Source organism: Eucyclogobius newberryi, unplaced genomic scaffold (genome assembly GCF_026437365.1).
Source record: "Eucyclogobius newberryi isolate DKJ021-1_F unplaced genomic scaffold, fEucNew1.0.hap1 SCAF_6, whole genome shotgun sequence".
Taxonomy (NCBI): domain Eukaryota; kingdom Metazoa; phylum Chordata; class Actinopteri; order Gobiiformes; family Gobiidae; genus Eucyclogobius; species Eucyclogobius newberryi.
The window spans coordinates 41,493,240-41,509,292 of NW_027316278.1; the positions used below are offsets into that span (position 1 = coordinate 41,493,240).

Consider the following 16,053-nt stretch of genomic DNA (forward strand, 5'->3'; position numbering starts at 1 on the left):
GATGCCACATCCTCTCCAACAGTCTGCCTCCTGCTGCCACATCCTCTCCAACAGTTTGTCTCCTGCTGCCACATCCTCTCCAACAGTCTGCTTCCTGCTGCCACATCCTCTCCAACAGTCTGCCTCCTGCTGCCACATCTTCTCCAACAGTTTGTCTGTTGCTGCCACATCCTCTCCAACAGTCTGCCTCCTGCTGCCACATCCTCTCCAACAGTCTGCCTCCTGCTGCCACATCCTCTCCAACAGTCTGCCTCCTGCTGCCACATCCTCTCCAACAGTCTGTCTCCTGCTGCCACATCCTCTCCAACAGTCTGCCTCCTGCTGCCACATCCTCTCCAACAGTCTGTCTCCTGCTGCCACATCCTCTCCAACAGTCTGTCTCCTGCTGCCACATCCTCTCCAACAGTCTGTCTCCTGCTGCCACATCCTCTCCAACAGTCTTCCTCCTGCTGCCACATCCTCTCCAACAGTCTTCCTCCTACTGCCACATCCTCTCCAACAGTCTGCCTCCTGCTGCCACATCCTCTCCAACAGTCTGCCTCCTGATGCCACATCCTCTCCAACAGTCTGCCTCCTGCTGCCACATCCTCTCCAACAGTTTGTCTCCTGCTGCCACATCCTCTCCAACAGTCTGCTTCCTGCTGCCACATCCTCTCCAACAGTCTGCCTCCTGCTGCCACATCCTCTCCAACAGTTTGTCTGTTGCTGCCACATCCTCTCCAACAGTCTGCCTCCTGCTGCCACATCCTCTCCAACAGTCTGTCTGTCGCTGCCACATCCTCTCCAACAGTCTGCCTCCTGCTGCCACATCCTCTCCAACAGTCCGCCTCCTGCTGCCACATCCTCTCCAACAGTCTGCCTCCTGCTGCCACATCCTCTCCAACAGTCTGCCTCCTGCTGCCACATCCTCTCCAACAGTCTGCCTCCTGCTGCCACATCCTCTCCAACAGTCTGCCTCCTGCTGCCACATCCTCTCCAACAGTCTGCCTCCTGCTGCCACATCCTCTCCAACAGTCTGTCTCCTGCTGCCACATCCTCTCCAACAGTCTGTCTCCTGCTGCCACATCCTCTCCAACAGTCTGCCTCCTGCTGCCACATCCTCTCCAACAGTCTGTGAGTCATGAGCACTTTGACATGGGCTTAGAAAGAATCCATTCCAACAGAATTCCCTCCAAACATGTGATTTTGTGGTTTTCCACTGAGATGTACATTTTCTCATTCATCATCCTCCAGAACAAAGTGACCTTCTCTTTCCCATTTAGCATTAATGTGATCAGTAGAGCAACTGCCCAAGTGGTTAACACATGTACTATTTAGAGTAATATCCTTGAAAGTTCAGATTCAAGGCAATGGTGGTCATTAATCTCCTTGGTTATAATAACTCGTTATTTGTAAAAACCTATAAAAGTCCTGTTTGTCTAAGCCAAAAGATTATTTCACCTCATCAAAGCTCTTCAGATGATTCTCCTTTACAATCTGGTAAAAGACCTTTAGACCTTTTGTTGTCCAGACTTTAGATCTTGAGTCTGAGCTGTAGGTGTGACATTTAGACCATAAACCAACCAATTTATATGTTCTGATCAGCTCCTTCCATGTTGTAAGAACAGATTTGACCCAGGGATTCTTCACTTCCTCCTCATAATTCAAGCGTCTGTCATCTGCAGTAAGAGCTGTACAGGAACCTCAGGCACCACATGACTCTCAGTATAAGACCTGTACAGGAACCCCCGGCACCACATGACTCTCAGTATAAGACCTGTACAGGAACCTCAGGCACCACATGACTCTCAGTATAAGACCTGTACAGGAACCCCCGGCACCACATGACTCTCAGTATAAGACCTGTACAGGAACCTCAGGCACCACATGACTCTCAGTATAAGACCTGTACAGGAACCCCCGGCACCACATGACTCTCAGTATAAGACCTGTACAGGAACCCCCGGCACCACATGACTCTCAGTATAAGACCTGTACAGGAACCTCAGGCACCACATGACTCTCAGTATAAGACCTGTACAGGAACCCCCGGCACCACATGACTCTCAGTATAAGACCTGTACAGGAACCTCAGGCACCACATGACTCTCAGTATAAGACCTGTACAGGAACCCTCGGCACCACATGACTCTCAGTATAAGACCTGTACAGGAACCCCCGGCACCACATGACTCTCAGTATAAGACCATTGAGGTTCAGATTCTGGATCACAGCAGCAACGTTCTGATTTGAGCTCAAATAAAGGAGTGTTTCACACAAGGTAAACCCCGCCTTCTTTTCATTTGATAATTGTAGAGTTTAAATCGAATTCAAGGTGTTTTTCTTGGCCACATAAATCTTGAGATTGTTTTATTCCACTCATCAAACAGTCGGTTGGTAATAGTAATCGGGAGACTCTGGAACAGAAAGACAAATCTGGGCCAAACATGAATTTTTATAGTTTCAATTCTTTGACTTTTTTATAGTAGTAAAAAGAGGGGTATACTTTTCCTCCAGAATAGTTGATAGGTCTCTATGGAGCACCACCCCTAAATATCTAAGAGATTCTTTTTACCTATGGGTAGGTCTGGACTTCCGGTATGATGTCAGAGTGAGCCCTCGTTCTGCCGCTGCCAAGGTTTTTATTAAAAAGTACCGTTTTACCCATTTTGAATTTTAGAAAAGTAGTTTATTCTAATGCAGATCTTATGTGGGCTTGACAAATATGTATATTCGCCGACATTAGGATTCATCTATCTCCAGATATCGTTTGAGACATCCGATGTGGGCTGAACATGAAAGTTCCAGTGTCCACCACAGACGAGGGTTCCCTCAGAGTGGTTTGGAATCAGAGCCACAACTTCAGTACAGAAAGTGAGAGCGCCTCCTGGTGGAGCATATACTTTTATCAAAGTAAACACACTTAACATTAATAGTTCCTTTGACCTGAACAAATCTGCCATCTTTATCTTTGTGTTCAAAACTCTGTTCAAAGGCCACGCCCCTCTTATGTTTGTCCCTGTCTGAGGAAAAGTAAAGTCTGTTATAGCCAAATTTAGTCAATAGATGTTGTGTTTAAATGGGGTTCTTGAAGGAAAATAATAGTAATGTCATCATCTTAGTCAGTATATTTCACCGTTTAATTGGACTCATTATGCCATTAACATTAAAAGGTGTGATTCGTAATTTTTTAGCTGCTGATTGTATGAACCATGTTGAAATCAATCTTGCAGATCTACTTTTGTTACACACTTCTCTGGTCCAACACAACACACAAACACAGGAACCACAACAACAGAACACAACAGATCAAACAAAATACAAAGAAATGAGCTCATGCCAAAAACACGCAAAGAGCCCACAGACTGTTCCAACAAAAGATCAAAAGATGGAGGGGGAACCATTTTCTAAGTAAAAAGGCCCTCTGGTACGGTTGTTATAACCTTTTCACCTGGGCGTTCACAAACTAATATTGGAACACATTGGAACACACTGGCCCACATTGGAACACACTGGCCCACATTGGAACACACTGGCCCACATTGGAACACACTGGCCCACATTGGAACACATTGGAACACATTGGAACACACTGGCCCACAGTGGAACACACTGGCCCACATTGGAACACACTGGCCCACATTGGAACACATTGGAAAACACTGGCCCACATTGGAACATACTGGCCCACATTGGAACACACTGGCCCACATTGGAACACATTGGAACACACTGGCCCACATTGGAACACACTGGCCCACATTGGGCGAATACATGTTTCCTGTACAGTCCAGGTCCCTTTCATTGAAATAAAGAAAATAAAAAGGAGAACATTTCAGACCGGGTCCTGCATTGAATTGGCAAATACCAACGCCTCTTCCTCTGAGGAGAATCTTTTGATTTTTCCATTCACGTTGATCCTCAGCATTGCGAGATACAGGAGAGAGTATTCCATGTTCTTGTCTCTCAGGTGCGATTTCACCGGATCAAAAGCTTTGGGTTTATTGACCACTTGTACGGAGTTGTCGTTGAAGAAAGACACTTGGGCTTGGTTGATCCGGGTTGGTCCGGGTGAGACGTCTGGATGCTGCCATGACACGCTGCTTGTCACTGAAGTGGTGGAACTTCAGTCTAATACGTCTTGGACGCTGGTTCGGGGCCGACTTGGGAGCCAGAGAGCCATGTGTGTGTGTGTGTGTGTGTGTGTGTGTGTGTGTGCGTGTGCGTGTGCGTGTGCGTGTGCGTGTGCGCGTGAGTGTGTGTGTGTGTGTTACCTTGCGCAGCATGGCTTCAGACTTCTGAACATTGAAGTTTCTTGCTGTAAAAACAGAATCAAACAGTTTTGGAGGAAGTGACATGTTGGAGGAGGAGGTGACATGGTGAGGAGGAGGTGACATGTTGGAGGAGGAGGTGACATGTTGGAGGAGGAGGTGACATGGTGAGGAGGAGGTGACATGTTGGAGGAGGAGGTGACATGGTGAGGAGGAGGTGACATGTTGGAGGAGGAGGTGACATGTTGGAGGAGGAGGTGACATGGTGAGGAGGTGACATGTTGGAGGAGGAGGTGACATGGTGAGGAGGAGGTGACATGCTGGAGGAGGTGACATGGTGAGGAGGAGGTGACATGTTGGAGGAGGTGACATGGTGAGGAGGAGGTGACATGTTGGAGGAGGAGGTGACATGTTGGAGGAGGTGACATGTTGGAGGAGGAGGTGACATGTTGGATGAGGAGGTGACATGTTGGAGGAGGAGGTGACATGGTGAGGAGGTGACATGTGGGAGGAGGAGGTGACATGGTGAGGAGGTGACATGTTGGAAGAGGAGGTGACATGGTGAGGAGGAGGTGACATGTTGGAGGAGGTGACATGGTGAGGAGGTGACGACATGTTGGAGGAGGAGGTGACATGGTGAGGAGGTGACATGTTGGAGGAGGAGGTGACATGGTGAGGAGGAGGTGACATGTTGGAGGAGGTGACATGGTGAGGAGGAGGTGACATGTTGGAGGAGGTGACATGGTGAGGAGGAGGTGACATGTTGGAGGAGGTGACATGGTGAGGAGGAGGTGACATGTTGGAGGAGGTGACATGGTGAGGAGGAGGTGACATGTTGGAGGAGGTGACATGTTGGAGGAGGAGGTGACATGGTGAGGAGGAGGTGACATGTTGGAGGAGGTGACATGGTGAGGAGGTGACATGTTGGAGGAGGAGGTGACATGGTGAGGAGGTGACATGTTGGAGGAGGAGGTGACATGGTGAGGAGGTGACATGTTGGAAGAGGAGGTGACATGGTGAGGAGGAGGTGACATGTTGGAGGAGGTGACATGGTGAGGAGGTGACGACATGTTGGAGGAGGAGGTGACATGGTGAGGAGGTGACATGTTGGAGGAGGAGGTGACATGGTGAGGAGGAGGTGACATGTTGGAGGAGGTGACATGGTGAGGAGGAGGTGACATGTTGGAGGAGGTGACATGGTGAGGAGGAGGTGACATGTTGGAGGAGGTGACATGGTGAGGAGGAGGTGACATGTTGGAGGAGGTGACATGGTGAGGAGGAGGTGACATGTTGGAGGAGGTGACATGTTGGAGGAGGAGGTGACATGGTGAGGAGGAGGTGACATGTTGGAGGAGGTGACATGGTGAGGAGGTGACATGTTGGAGGAGGAGGTGACATGTTGGAGGAGGAGGTGACATGGTGAGGAGGTGACATGTTGGAGGAGGAGGTGACATGGTGAGGAGGTGACATGTTGGAGGAGGAGGTGACATGGTGAGGAGGAGGTGACATGTTGGAGGAGGAGGTGACATGTTGGAGGAGGAGGTGACATGGTGAGGAGGAGGTGACATGTTGGAGGAGGAGGTGACATGGTGAGGAGGAGGTGACATGTTGGAGGAGGAGGTGACATGTTGGAGGAGGAGGTGACATGGTGAGGAGGTGACATGTTGGAGGAGGAGGTGACATGGTGAGGAGGAGGTGACATGTTGGAGGAGGTGACATGGTCAGGAGGAGGTGACATGTTGGAGGAGGAGGTGACATGGTGAGGAGGTGACATGTTGGAGGAGGAGGTGACATGGTGAGGAGGAGGTGACATGTTGGAGGAGGTGACATGGTGAGGAGGAGGTGACATGTTGGAGGAGGTGACATGGTGAGGAGGAGGTGACATGTTGGAGGAGGTGACATGGTGAGGAGGAGGTGATATGTTGGAGGAGGAGGTGACATGGTGAGGAGGTGACATGTTGGAGGAGGAGGTGACATGGTGAGGAGGAGGTGACATGTTGGAGGAGGTGACATGGTGAGGAGGAGGTGACATGTTGGAGGAGGAGGTGACATGGTGAGGAGGTGACATGTTGGAGGAGGAGGTGACATGGTGAGGAGGAGGTGACATGTTGGAGGAGGTGACTTGGTGAGGAGGAGGTGACATGTTGGAGGAGGTGACATGTTGGAGGAGGAGGTGACATGTTGGAGGAGGAGGTGACATGTTGGAGGAGGAGGTGACATGGTGAGGAGGTGACATGTGGGAGGAGGAGGTGACATGGTGAGGAGGTGACATGTTGGAGGAGGAGGTGACATGGTGAGGAGGAGGTGACATGTTGGAGGAGGTGACATGGTGAGGAGGAGGTGACATGTTGGAGGAGGTGACATGGTGAGGAGGAGGTGACATGTTGGAGGAGGTGACATGGTGAGGAGGAGGTGACATGTTGGAGGAGGTGACATGTTGGAGGAGGAGGTGACATGGTGAGGAGGAGGTGACATGTTGGAGGAGGTGACATGGTGAGGAGGTGACATGTTGGAGGAGGAGGTGACATGGTGAGGAGGTGACATGTTGGAGGAGGAGGTGACATGGTGAGGAGGTGACATGTTGGAAGAGGAGGTGACATGGTGAGGAGGAGGTGACATGTTGGAGGAGGTGACATGGTGAGGAGGTGACGACATGTTGGAGGAGGAGGTGACATGGTGAGGAGGTGACATGTTGGAGGAGGAGGTGACATGGTGAGGAGGAGGTGACATGTTGGAGGAGGTGACATGGTGAGGAGGAGGTGACATGTTGGAGGAGGTGACATGGTGAGGAGGAGGTGACATGTTGGAGGAGGTGACATGGTGAGGAGGAGGTGACATGTTGGAGGAGGTGACATGTTGGAGGAGGAGGTGACATGGTGAGGAGGAGGTGACATGTTGGAGGAGGTGACATGGTGAGGAGGTGACATGTTGGAGGAGGAGGTGACATGGTGAGGAGGTGACATGTTGCAGGAGGTGACATGGTGAGGAGGTGACATGGTGAGGAGGAGGTGACATGTTGGAGGAGGTGGTGACATGGTGAGGAGGTGACATGTTGGAGGAGGTGACATGTTGGAGGAGGAGGTGACATGGTGAGGAGGTGACATGTTGGAGGAGGAGGTGACATGGTGAGGAGGTGACATGTTGCAGGAGGTGACATGTTGCAGGAGGTGACATGGTGAGGAGGTGACATGGTGAGGAGGAGGTGACATGTTGGAGGAGGTGGTGACATGGTGAGGAGGTGACATGTTGGAGGAGGTGACATGTTGGAGGAGGTGACATGGTGAGTAGGTGACATGGTGAGGAGGAGGTGACTTGTTGGAGGAGGTGACATGGTGAGGAGGAGGTGACATGTTGGAGGAGGAGGTGACATGTTGGAGGAGGAGGTGACATTGTGAGGAGGTGACATGTTGGAGGAGGAGGTGACATGGTGAGGAGGTGACATGTTGCAGGAGGTGACATGGTGAGGAGGTGACATGGTGAGGAGGAGGTGACGTGTTGGAGGAGGTGGTGACATGGTGAGGAGGTGACATGGTGAGGAGGAGGTGACTTGTTGGAGGAGGTGACATGGTGAGGAGGTGACATGTTGGAGGAGGTGACATGTTGGAGAAGGTGACATGGTGAGTAGGTGACATGGTGAGGAGGAGGTGACTTGTTGGAGGAGGTGACATGGTGAGGAGGTGACATGGTGAGGAGGAGGTGACTTGTTGGAGGAGGTGACATGGTGAGGAGGAGGTGACATGGTGCAGTTAGTGCAGAGTTTGAAGACTGAAAGAGCAGCTTTGAAGCTTTGGATAGAGTCGTTGTTCCAGTGTGACTGGTGTAACAAGGACACTATTGTTACTGTTGCTGCTGCAGGTCTAATGAGCTTAGCTCTGGTGCTGCTCAAGAGTGTCACAACCTCCAGTGGATTACAGCTAATGCCCTGTGACTGTAGAAACGCCCTGTGACTGTAGAAACGCCCTGTGACTGTAGAAACGCCCTGTGACTGTAGAACCGCCCTGTGACTGTAGAAACGTCCTGTGACTGTAGAACCGCCCTGTGACTGTAGAAACGCCCTGTGACTGTAGAACCGTCCTGTGACTGTAGAACCGTCCTGTGACCGTAGAACCGCCCTGTGACTGTAGAAACGCCCTGTGACTGTAGAAACGCCCTGTGACCGTAGAACCGCCCTGTGACTGTAGAACCGCCCTGTGACTGTAGAAACGCCCTGTGACTGTAGAAACGCCCTGTGACCGTAAAACCGCCCTATGACTGTAGAACCGTCCTGTGACTGTAGAAACGCCCTGTGACTGTAGAAACGCCCTGTGACTGTAGAAACGCCCTGTGACTGTAGAACCGCCCTGTGACTGTAGAAACGCCCTGTGACTGTAGAACCGCCCTGTGACTATAGAAACGCCCTGTGACTGTAGAAACGCCCTGTGACTGTAGAACCGCCCTGTGACTGTAGAAACGCCCTGTGACTGTAGAAACGCCCTGTGACTGTAGAAACGCCCTGTGACTGTAGAAACGCCCTGTGACTGTAGAACCGCCCTGTGACTGTAGAAACGCCCTGTGACTGTAGAACCGCCCTGTGACTGTAGAAACGCCCTGTGACTGTAGAACCGCCCTGTGACTGTAGAAACGCCCTGTGACTGTAGGACCGTCCTGTGACCGTAGAACCGTCCTGTGACTGTAGAAACGCCCTGTGACTGTAGAAACGTCCTGTGACTGTAGAACCGCCCTGTGACTGTAGAAACGCCCTGTGACTGTAGAACCGTCCTGTGACCGTAGAACCGTCCTGTGACTGTAGAAACGCCCTGTGACTGTAGAAACGCCCTGTGACTGTAGAAACGCCCTGTGACTGTAGAACGCCCTGTGACTGTAAAACCGCCCTGTGACTGTAGAAACGCCCTGTGACCGTAGAACCGTCCTGTGACTGTAGAACCGTCCTGTGACCGTAGAACCGCCCTGTGACTGTAGAAACGCCCTGTGACTGTAGAACCGCCCTGTGACTGTAGAACCGCCCTGTGACTGTAGAAACGCCCTGTGACTGTAGAAACGCCCTGTGACCGTAAAACCGCCCTGTGACTGTAGAACCGTCCTGTGACTGTAGAAACGCCCTGTGACTGTAGAAACGCCCTGTGACTGTAGAACCGCCCTGTGACTGTAGAAACGCCCTGTGACTGTAGAAACGCCCTGTGACTGTAGAACCGTCCTGTGACTGTAGAAACGCCCTGTGACTGTAGAAACGCCCTGTGACTGTAGAAACGCCCTGTGACTGTAGAACCGCCCTGTGACTGTAGAAACGCCCTGTGACTGTAGAACCGCCCTGTGACTATAGAAACGCCCTGTGACTGTAGAAACGCCCTGTGACTGTAGAAACGCCCTGTGACTGTAGAAACGCCCTGTGACTGTAGAAACGCCCTGTGACCGTAAAACCGCCCTGTGACTGTAGAACCGTCCTGTGACTGTAGAACCGCCCTGTGACTGTAGAAACGCCCTGTGACTGTACAACCGCCCTGTGACTGTAGAAACGCCCTGTGACTGTAGAACCGCCCTGTGACTATAGAAACGCCCTGTGACTGTAGAAACGCCCTGTGACTGTAGAAACACCCTGTGACTGTAGAACCGCCCTGTGACAGTAGAAACGCCCTGTGACTGTAGAAACGCCCTGTGACTGTAGAACCGCCCTGTGACTGTAGAACCGTCCTGTGACTGTAGAAACGCCCTGTGACTGTAGAAACGCCCTGTGACTGTAGAACCGCCCTGTGACTGTAGAAACGCCCTGTGACTGTAGAACCGCCCTGTGACTGTAGAAACGCCCTGTGACTGTAGAACCGTCCTGTGACCGTAGAACCGTCCTGTGACTGTAGAAACGTTCTGTGACTGTAGAACCGCCCTGTGACTGTAGAAACGCCCTGTGACTGTAGAACCGTCCTGTGACCGTAGAACCGTCCTGTGACTGTAGAAACGCCCTGTGACTGTAGAAACGCCCTGTGATTGTAGAACCGCCCTGTGACTGTAGAAACGCCCTGTGACTGTAGAAACGTCCTGTGACTGTAGAAACGCCCTGTGACTGTAGAACGCCCTGTGACTGTAGAACCGCCCTGTGACTGTAGAAACGCCCTGTGACTGTAGAACCGCCCTGTGACTGAAGAAACGCCCTGTGACTGTAGAACGCCCTGTGACTGTAGAACCGCCCTGTGACTGTAGAAACGCCCTGTGACTGTAGAACCGCCCTGTGACTGTAGAAACGCCCTGTGACTGTAGAACCGCCCTGTGACTGTAGAAACGCCCTGTGACTGTAGAAACGCCCTGTGACTGTAGAACAGTCCTGTGACTGTAGAACCGCCCTGTGACTGTAGAACCGCCCTGTGACTGTAGAACCGCCCTGTGACTGTAGAAACGTCCTGTGACTGTAGAACCGCCCTGTGACTGTAGAAACGCCCTGTGACTGTAGAACCGCCCTGTGACTGTAGAAACGCCCTGTGACTGTAGAAACGTCCTGTGACTGTAGAACCGCCCTGTGACTGTAGAACCGCCCTGTGACTGTAGAAACGCCCTGTGACTGTAGAAACGCCCTGTGACTGTAGAAACGCCCTGTGACTATAGAAACGCCCTGTGACTGTAGAACCGTCCTGTGACTGTAGAACCGTCCTGTGACTGTAGAAACGCCCTGTGACTGTAGAAACGCCCTGTGACTGTAGAAATGCCCTGTGACTGTAGAAACGCCCTGTGACTGTAGAAACGCCCTGTGACTGTAGAAACGCCCTGTGACTGTAGAACCGTCCTGTGACTGTAGAACCGTCCTATGACTGTAGAAACGCCCTGTGACTGTAGAAATGCCCTGTGACTGTAGAAACGCCCTGTGACTGTAGAAACGCCCTGTGACTGTAGAAACGCCCTGTGACTGTAGAACGCCCTGTGACTGTAGAAACGCCCTGTGACTGTAGAACGCCCTGTGACTGTAGAAACGCCCTGTGACTGTAGAAACGCCCTGTGACTGTAGAACCGCCCTGTGACTGTAGAAACGCCCTGTGACTGTAGAAACGCCCTGTGACTGTAGAAACGCCCTGTGACTGTAGAAACGCCCTGTGACTGTAGAAACGCCCTGTGACTGAAGAAACGCCCTGTGACTGTAGAACGCCCTGTGACTGTAGAAACGCCCTGTGACTGTAGAAACGCCCTGTGACTGTAGAACCGCCCTGTGACTGTAGAAACGCCCTGTGACTGTAGAAACGCCCTGTGACTGTAGAACCGCCCTGTGACTGTAGAAACGCCCTGTGACTGTAGAAACGCCCTGTGACTGTAGAAACGCCCTGTGACTGTAGAAACGCCCTGTGACTGTAGAAACGCCCTGTGACTGAAGAAACGCCCTGTGACTGTAGAACGCCCTGTGACTGTAGAAACGCCCTGTTACTGTAGAACGCCCTGTGACTGTAGAAACGCCCTGTGACTGTAGAAACGCCCTGTGACTGTAGAAACGCCCTGTGACTGTAGAACGCCCTGTGACTGTAGAACCGCCCTGTGACTGTAGAAACGCCCTGTGACTGTAGAAACGCCCTGTGACTGTAGAACGCCCTGTGACTGTAGAACGCCCTGTGACTGTAGAACGCCCTGTGACTGTAGAAACGCCCTGTGACTGTAGAACGCCCTGTGACTGTAGAACGCCCTGTGACTGTAGAAACGCCCTGTGACTGTAGAACGCCCTGTGACTGTAGAACGCCCTGTGACTGTAGAAACGCCCTGTCACTGTAGAACGCCCTGTGACTGTAGAAACGCCCTGTGACTGTAGAAACGCCCTGTGACTGAAGAAACGCCCTGTGACTGTAGAAACGCCCTGTGACTGTAGAAACGCCCTGTGACTGTAGAACGCCCTGTGACTGTAGAAACGCCCTGTGACTGTAGAAACGCCCTGTGACTGTAGAACGCCCTGTGACTGTAGAACGCCCTGTGACTGCATGTTAAATATAACATGAGACTGTTACATAAGTGTTACTTGGTCACATGGTGCACGTGCCACACCCGAACGCCTCTGTCACGTGAAGAGGGCGGAGCCTCTGTCACAGAGGGGAGTGTTGCCATGGCACATCTTTAATGCGATTAGCCACATATGGATTAGTCTGATACATACAGTAATCTCAGCCGTGTGTCCCAGCCGTGTGTCCCCGCCATGTGTCCCCGCCATGTGTCCCCCTCATGTGTCCCCGCCATGTGTCCCCGCCATGTGTCCCCCTCATGTGTCCCCGCCATGTGTCCCAGCCATGTGTCCCCGCCATGTGTCCCAGCCGTGTGTCCCCGCCATGTGTCCCCGCCATGTGTCTCAGCCATGTGTCCCAGCCGTGTGTCCCCGCCATGTGTCTCAGCCATGTGTCCCAGCCGTGTGTCCCCGCCATGTGTCTCCGCCGTGTGTCCCCGCCATGTGTCCCCGCCATGTGTCTCCGCCATGTGTCTCCGCCATGTGTCCCCGCCATGTGTCTCCACCATGTGTCCCCGCCATGTGTCTCCACATCTGTCCCCGCCATGTGTCCCCACCATCTGTCCCCACCATGTGTCTTCACCATGTGTCCCCGCCATGTGTCTCCACCATGTGTCCCAGCCATGTGTCCCCGCCATGTGTCTCCACCATGTGTCCCCGCCATGTGTCTCCACCATGTGTCCCCCCCATGTGTCTCCACCATGTGTCCCCCCCATGTGTCCCCACCATGTGTCCCCACCATGTGTCCCCACCATGTGTCTTCACCATGTGTCTCCACCATGTGTCCCCGCCATGTGTCTCCGCCATGTGTCCCCACCATGTGTCCCCACCATGTGTCTCCACCATGTGTCTCCACCATGTGTCACCACCATGTGTCCCCACCATGTGTCTCCACCATGTGTCTCCTCCTTTCACAAGTGGCATTGGCTCATGTCCCTCATGTCACCAGGACTAACCTCGGAGCCAGCGTAACAGGAAGTGGTCGTGCTGTGTGGGAAGGCGTGGCAGGATGTCGTGGATCTTCTCTCGAAACTGAAACAGACAAATAACAGCAACATCAAGTCAAACATGGGCTAAAGACGACTAAACCAAGGTTAATGTTGGTGATGGTGGGAGGGGCCAGAGAACAGACTGTCCCAGGGCAGCTGTGGCTGATGTAGTCATGTGTAATGTAATAATGCCATTTAAAGACTTAAAGGTGCTGTGTAATTATCATTATAGTTCACTTCACTCTAAAAATCAAACTACCGTATTTTCCGGACTGTAAGTCGCACCAAATGCATAAGAGAGAAGATAAAACATGTAGAAGTCGCGCCTGAGTATAAGTATAAGTATAAGTATAAGTATAAATGTAAGTACCACGGCCAAAACTATGACTTATAGTCCGGAAAATAGGGTAATACTCGGTGGCGCTCAGTGGTGGAGTGGTTAGCAGTAGCACACGTGCTGCAGCGTGACTTTCCCAGTTGCAGTCCAAAGTCTATGGGACAAAAAATACTTTGAGAGAATAAAAGATTGAAATTAAATTAGACCAATGAATCAAAATGTCATTGAAATTAAATTGGAATTAGCAAAGCCTTTGCTAATTGCGTCAATCAAAATGAAGTGCCATAATTTCCTCCACACACGACATAACAGTTTATTCTACATAAAAACTCTTAACCTGTAGTTTTGTACAAACATGAAATACATGAGTTTGTCAGTTCATATTTCAGTCATTTAGTCAATTCTGCTGCACGTGTTTAAATCAACTTTTAACGGAATTCTATATTAAAACATGAAACACAAAACTAATCGCAATTTTCATCAGATCCAATCTGATCCAAATCGTGCAGCTCCACTGCAAACACCAGCGGTACGCAAACCACAGCTTGAGAAACATGAGTCTGTCATCATAGTTATTGTCATAATCATCATTATAATGATCATAATGATCATAATGATGATCATTATGATCATTATAGTGGTTTAAATGGTTCTCTCAGACACACTCCGATGACCGTGAGCCACTGTGGCAGTTAAAGGGCGTGTCACGTCTGCACTTTGCCCCTGATGATGCGACGCAATCATCTTACGAGTGAAGGAACGCCCTTGAACCCAAAGATCAACAGTTCAATCCGAGTTCAAACCAGTGGGAAAGACACTTCTTCACAGTTGGCTGTATGAATGTGGTGTGTTGTCATGCGTCCTCCTGCCCCAGGGCAGCTGTGACTGAACATATACAGTGTGGCGCTTCCTATTGGAAAACACTGGATAACGACACATAATAAAAGGTTTTAATAGACGTTATAATGATAATGTCTCGTTTCTGTCTCATCATGGTCGCTCTGCTCACATCACATTCATCTTTAAGTTTAAAGGGCCAGAAATCACACTTTGGTGTGAATATAAACAAACCATAATGTCGGTTAGTCCAGCATGTCCACATGGTTTGACCAAACCCTGGACAGCACACTGAACAGCACACTGGACAGCACACTGGACACTGGACAGCACACTGGACAGTGGACAGCACACTGGACAGCACACTGGACACTGGACAGCACACTGGACAGTGGACAGCACACTGGACAGTGGACAGCACACTGGACAGCACACTGGACAGTGGACAGCACTCTGGACAGTGGATAGCACACTGGACACTGGACAGCACTCTGGACAGTGGACAGCACACTGGACAGTGGACAGCACACTGGACAGCACACTGGACAGTGGACAGCACTCTGGACAGCACACTGGACACTGGACAGCACACTGGACAGTGGACAGCACACTGCCTATCCGTGGGTTTCAGATGATACGTTTGAAAGTCATGAATAGTCTGGAGATCCGATCTAACGGACGCTCCCGCGTCAGCTGACCGGTGACGCACACTTCCTGCCCGCACGCGGAGCCGCGGTACTGACCTGCTGCAGCGCCTCGGCCTGTGGCGGGCTCAGGTCTCCCGCTCTCCCGCTCATGGCTCCAGCGGGACGCGCGGTGCGGAGATGATGTGCAGAAGGACCTGAAGGACGCGGTCACTAATGCCCTCACCCCCCTCACCCCCCTCACCCCCCTCACCCCCGCCGCGCTCAGCCGCGGGCCGTGACGTCACAATCCCCGCCTATTATCTACGGAGAGCCAATCAGCTGCGCGCGCTTCAGCGGCTCAGAAGCGCGTTACTTTTCACTAAACTAGAGTCAGATCCTTTATCAGAGCCAGCTCCTCCCACGTGATCACGTTCATCTAAACCATGACGAGTTCAAGTCAGGAGTCAAAATGAGGCTGCAGTGGCACACAGCAAAGACAACCCTGGAATACAACAATATAACATTACAGGGATTTCTGCATATCAGTTTCCAATTATTAGATCAAATACTGAAGAAAAAAAGGCTTTTTCAAGGACAAATTCTCTTCACAAACTGTTATAATTATTTCTGTTCCATGTGTAAATAGATGAATAGAAAACGTCCTCAATTTGTTTGCTTCAATTTAAGGTTATGACCTAGAGACAAGCACTTGCTCCACTGCTGTTTCCACATAATCCAGAAGAACTAGGTAAGAAAGGTAACACTGACCGACCCACAACCTAACGAGGCTGACATGGTGGAAAACTGACCGACCCACAACCTAACGAGGCTGACATGGTGGAAAACTGACCGACCCACAACCTAACGAGGCTGACATGGTGGAAAACTGACCGACCCAGAACCTAACGAGGCTGACATGGTGGAAAACTGACCGACCCACAACCTAACGAGGCTGACATGGTGGAAAACTGACCGACCCACAACCTAACGAGGCTGACATGGTGGAAAACTGACCGACCCACAACCTAACGAGGCTGACATGGTGGAAAACTGACCG

At 51.3% G+C, this 16,053-nt stretch overlaps 1 protein-coding gene across 1 annotated transcript in view; it reads right to left on the bottom strand.

Annotated features, from left to right (window-relative positions):
* LOC140347254 (SEC14-like protein 2) overlaps window positions 1-15,254 on the bottom strand; it is an 80,592-nt gene extending 65,338 nt beyond the window's left edge. Inside the window, exons 1-3 of the mRNA XM_072433637.1 lie at window positions 15,114-15,254; window positions 13,164-13,239; window positions 4,254-4,297 (exon numbers count right to left, since the gene is read on the bottom strand). Of these exons, the coding sequence (XP_072289738.1) occupies window positions 4,254-4,297; window positions 13,164-13,239; window positions 15,114-15,167 (174 nt within the window). The 5' untranslated portion in view covers window positions 15,168-15,254. The remainder of the gene's footprint in view (window positions 1-4,253; window positions 4,298-13,163; window positions 13,240-15,113) is intronic.
* Between the last annotated feature and the right edge of the window lie 799 nt (window positions 15,255-16,053).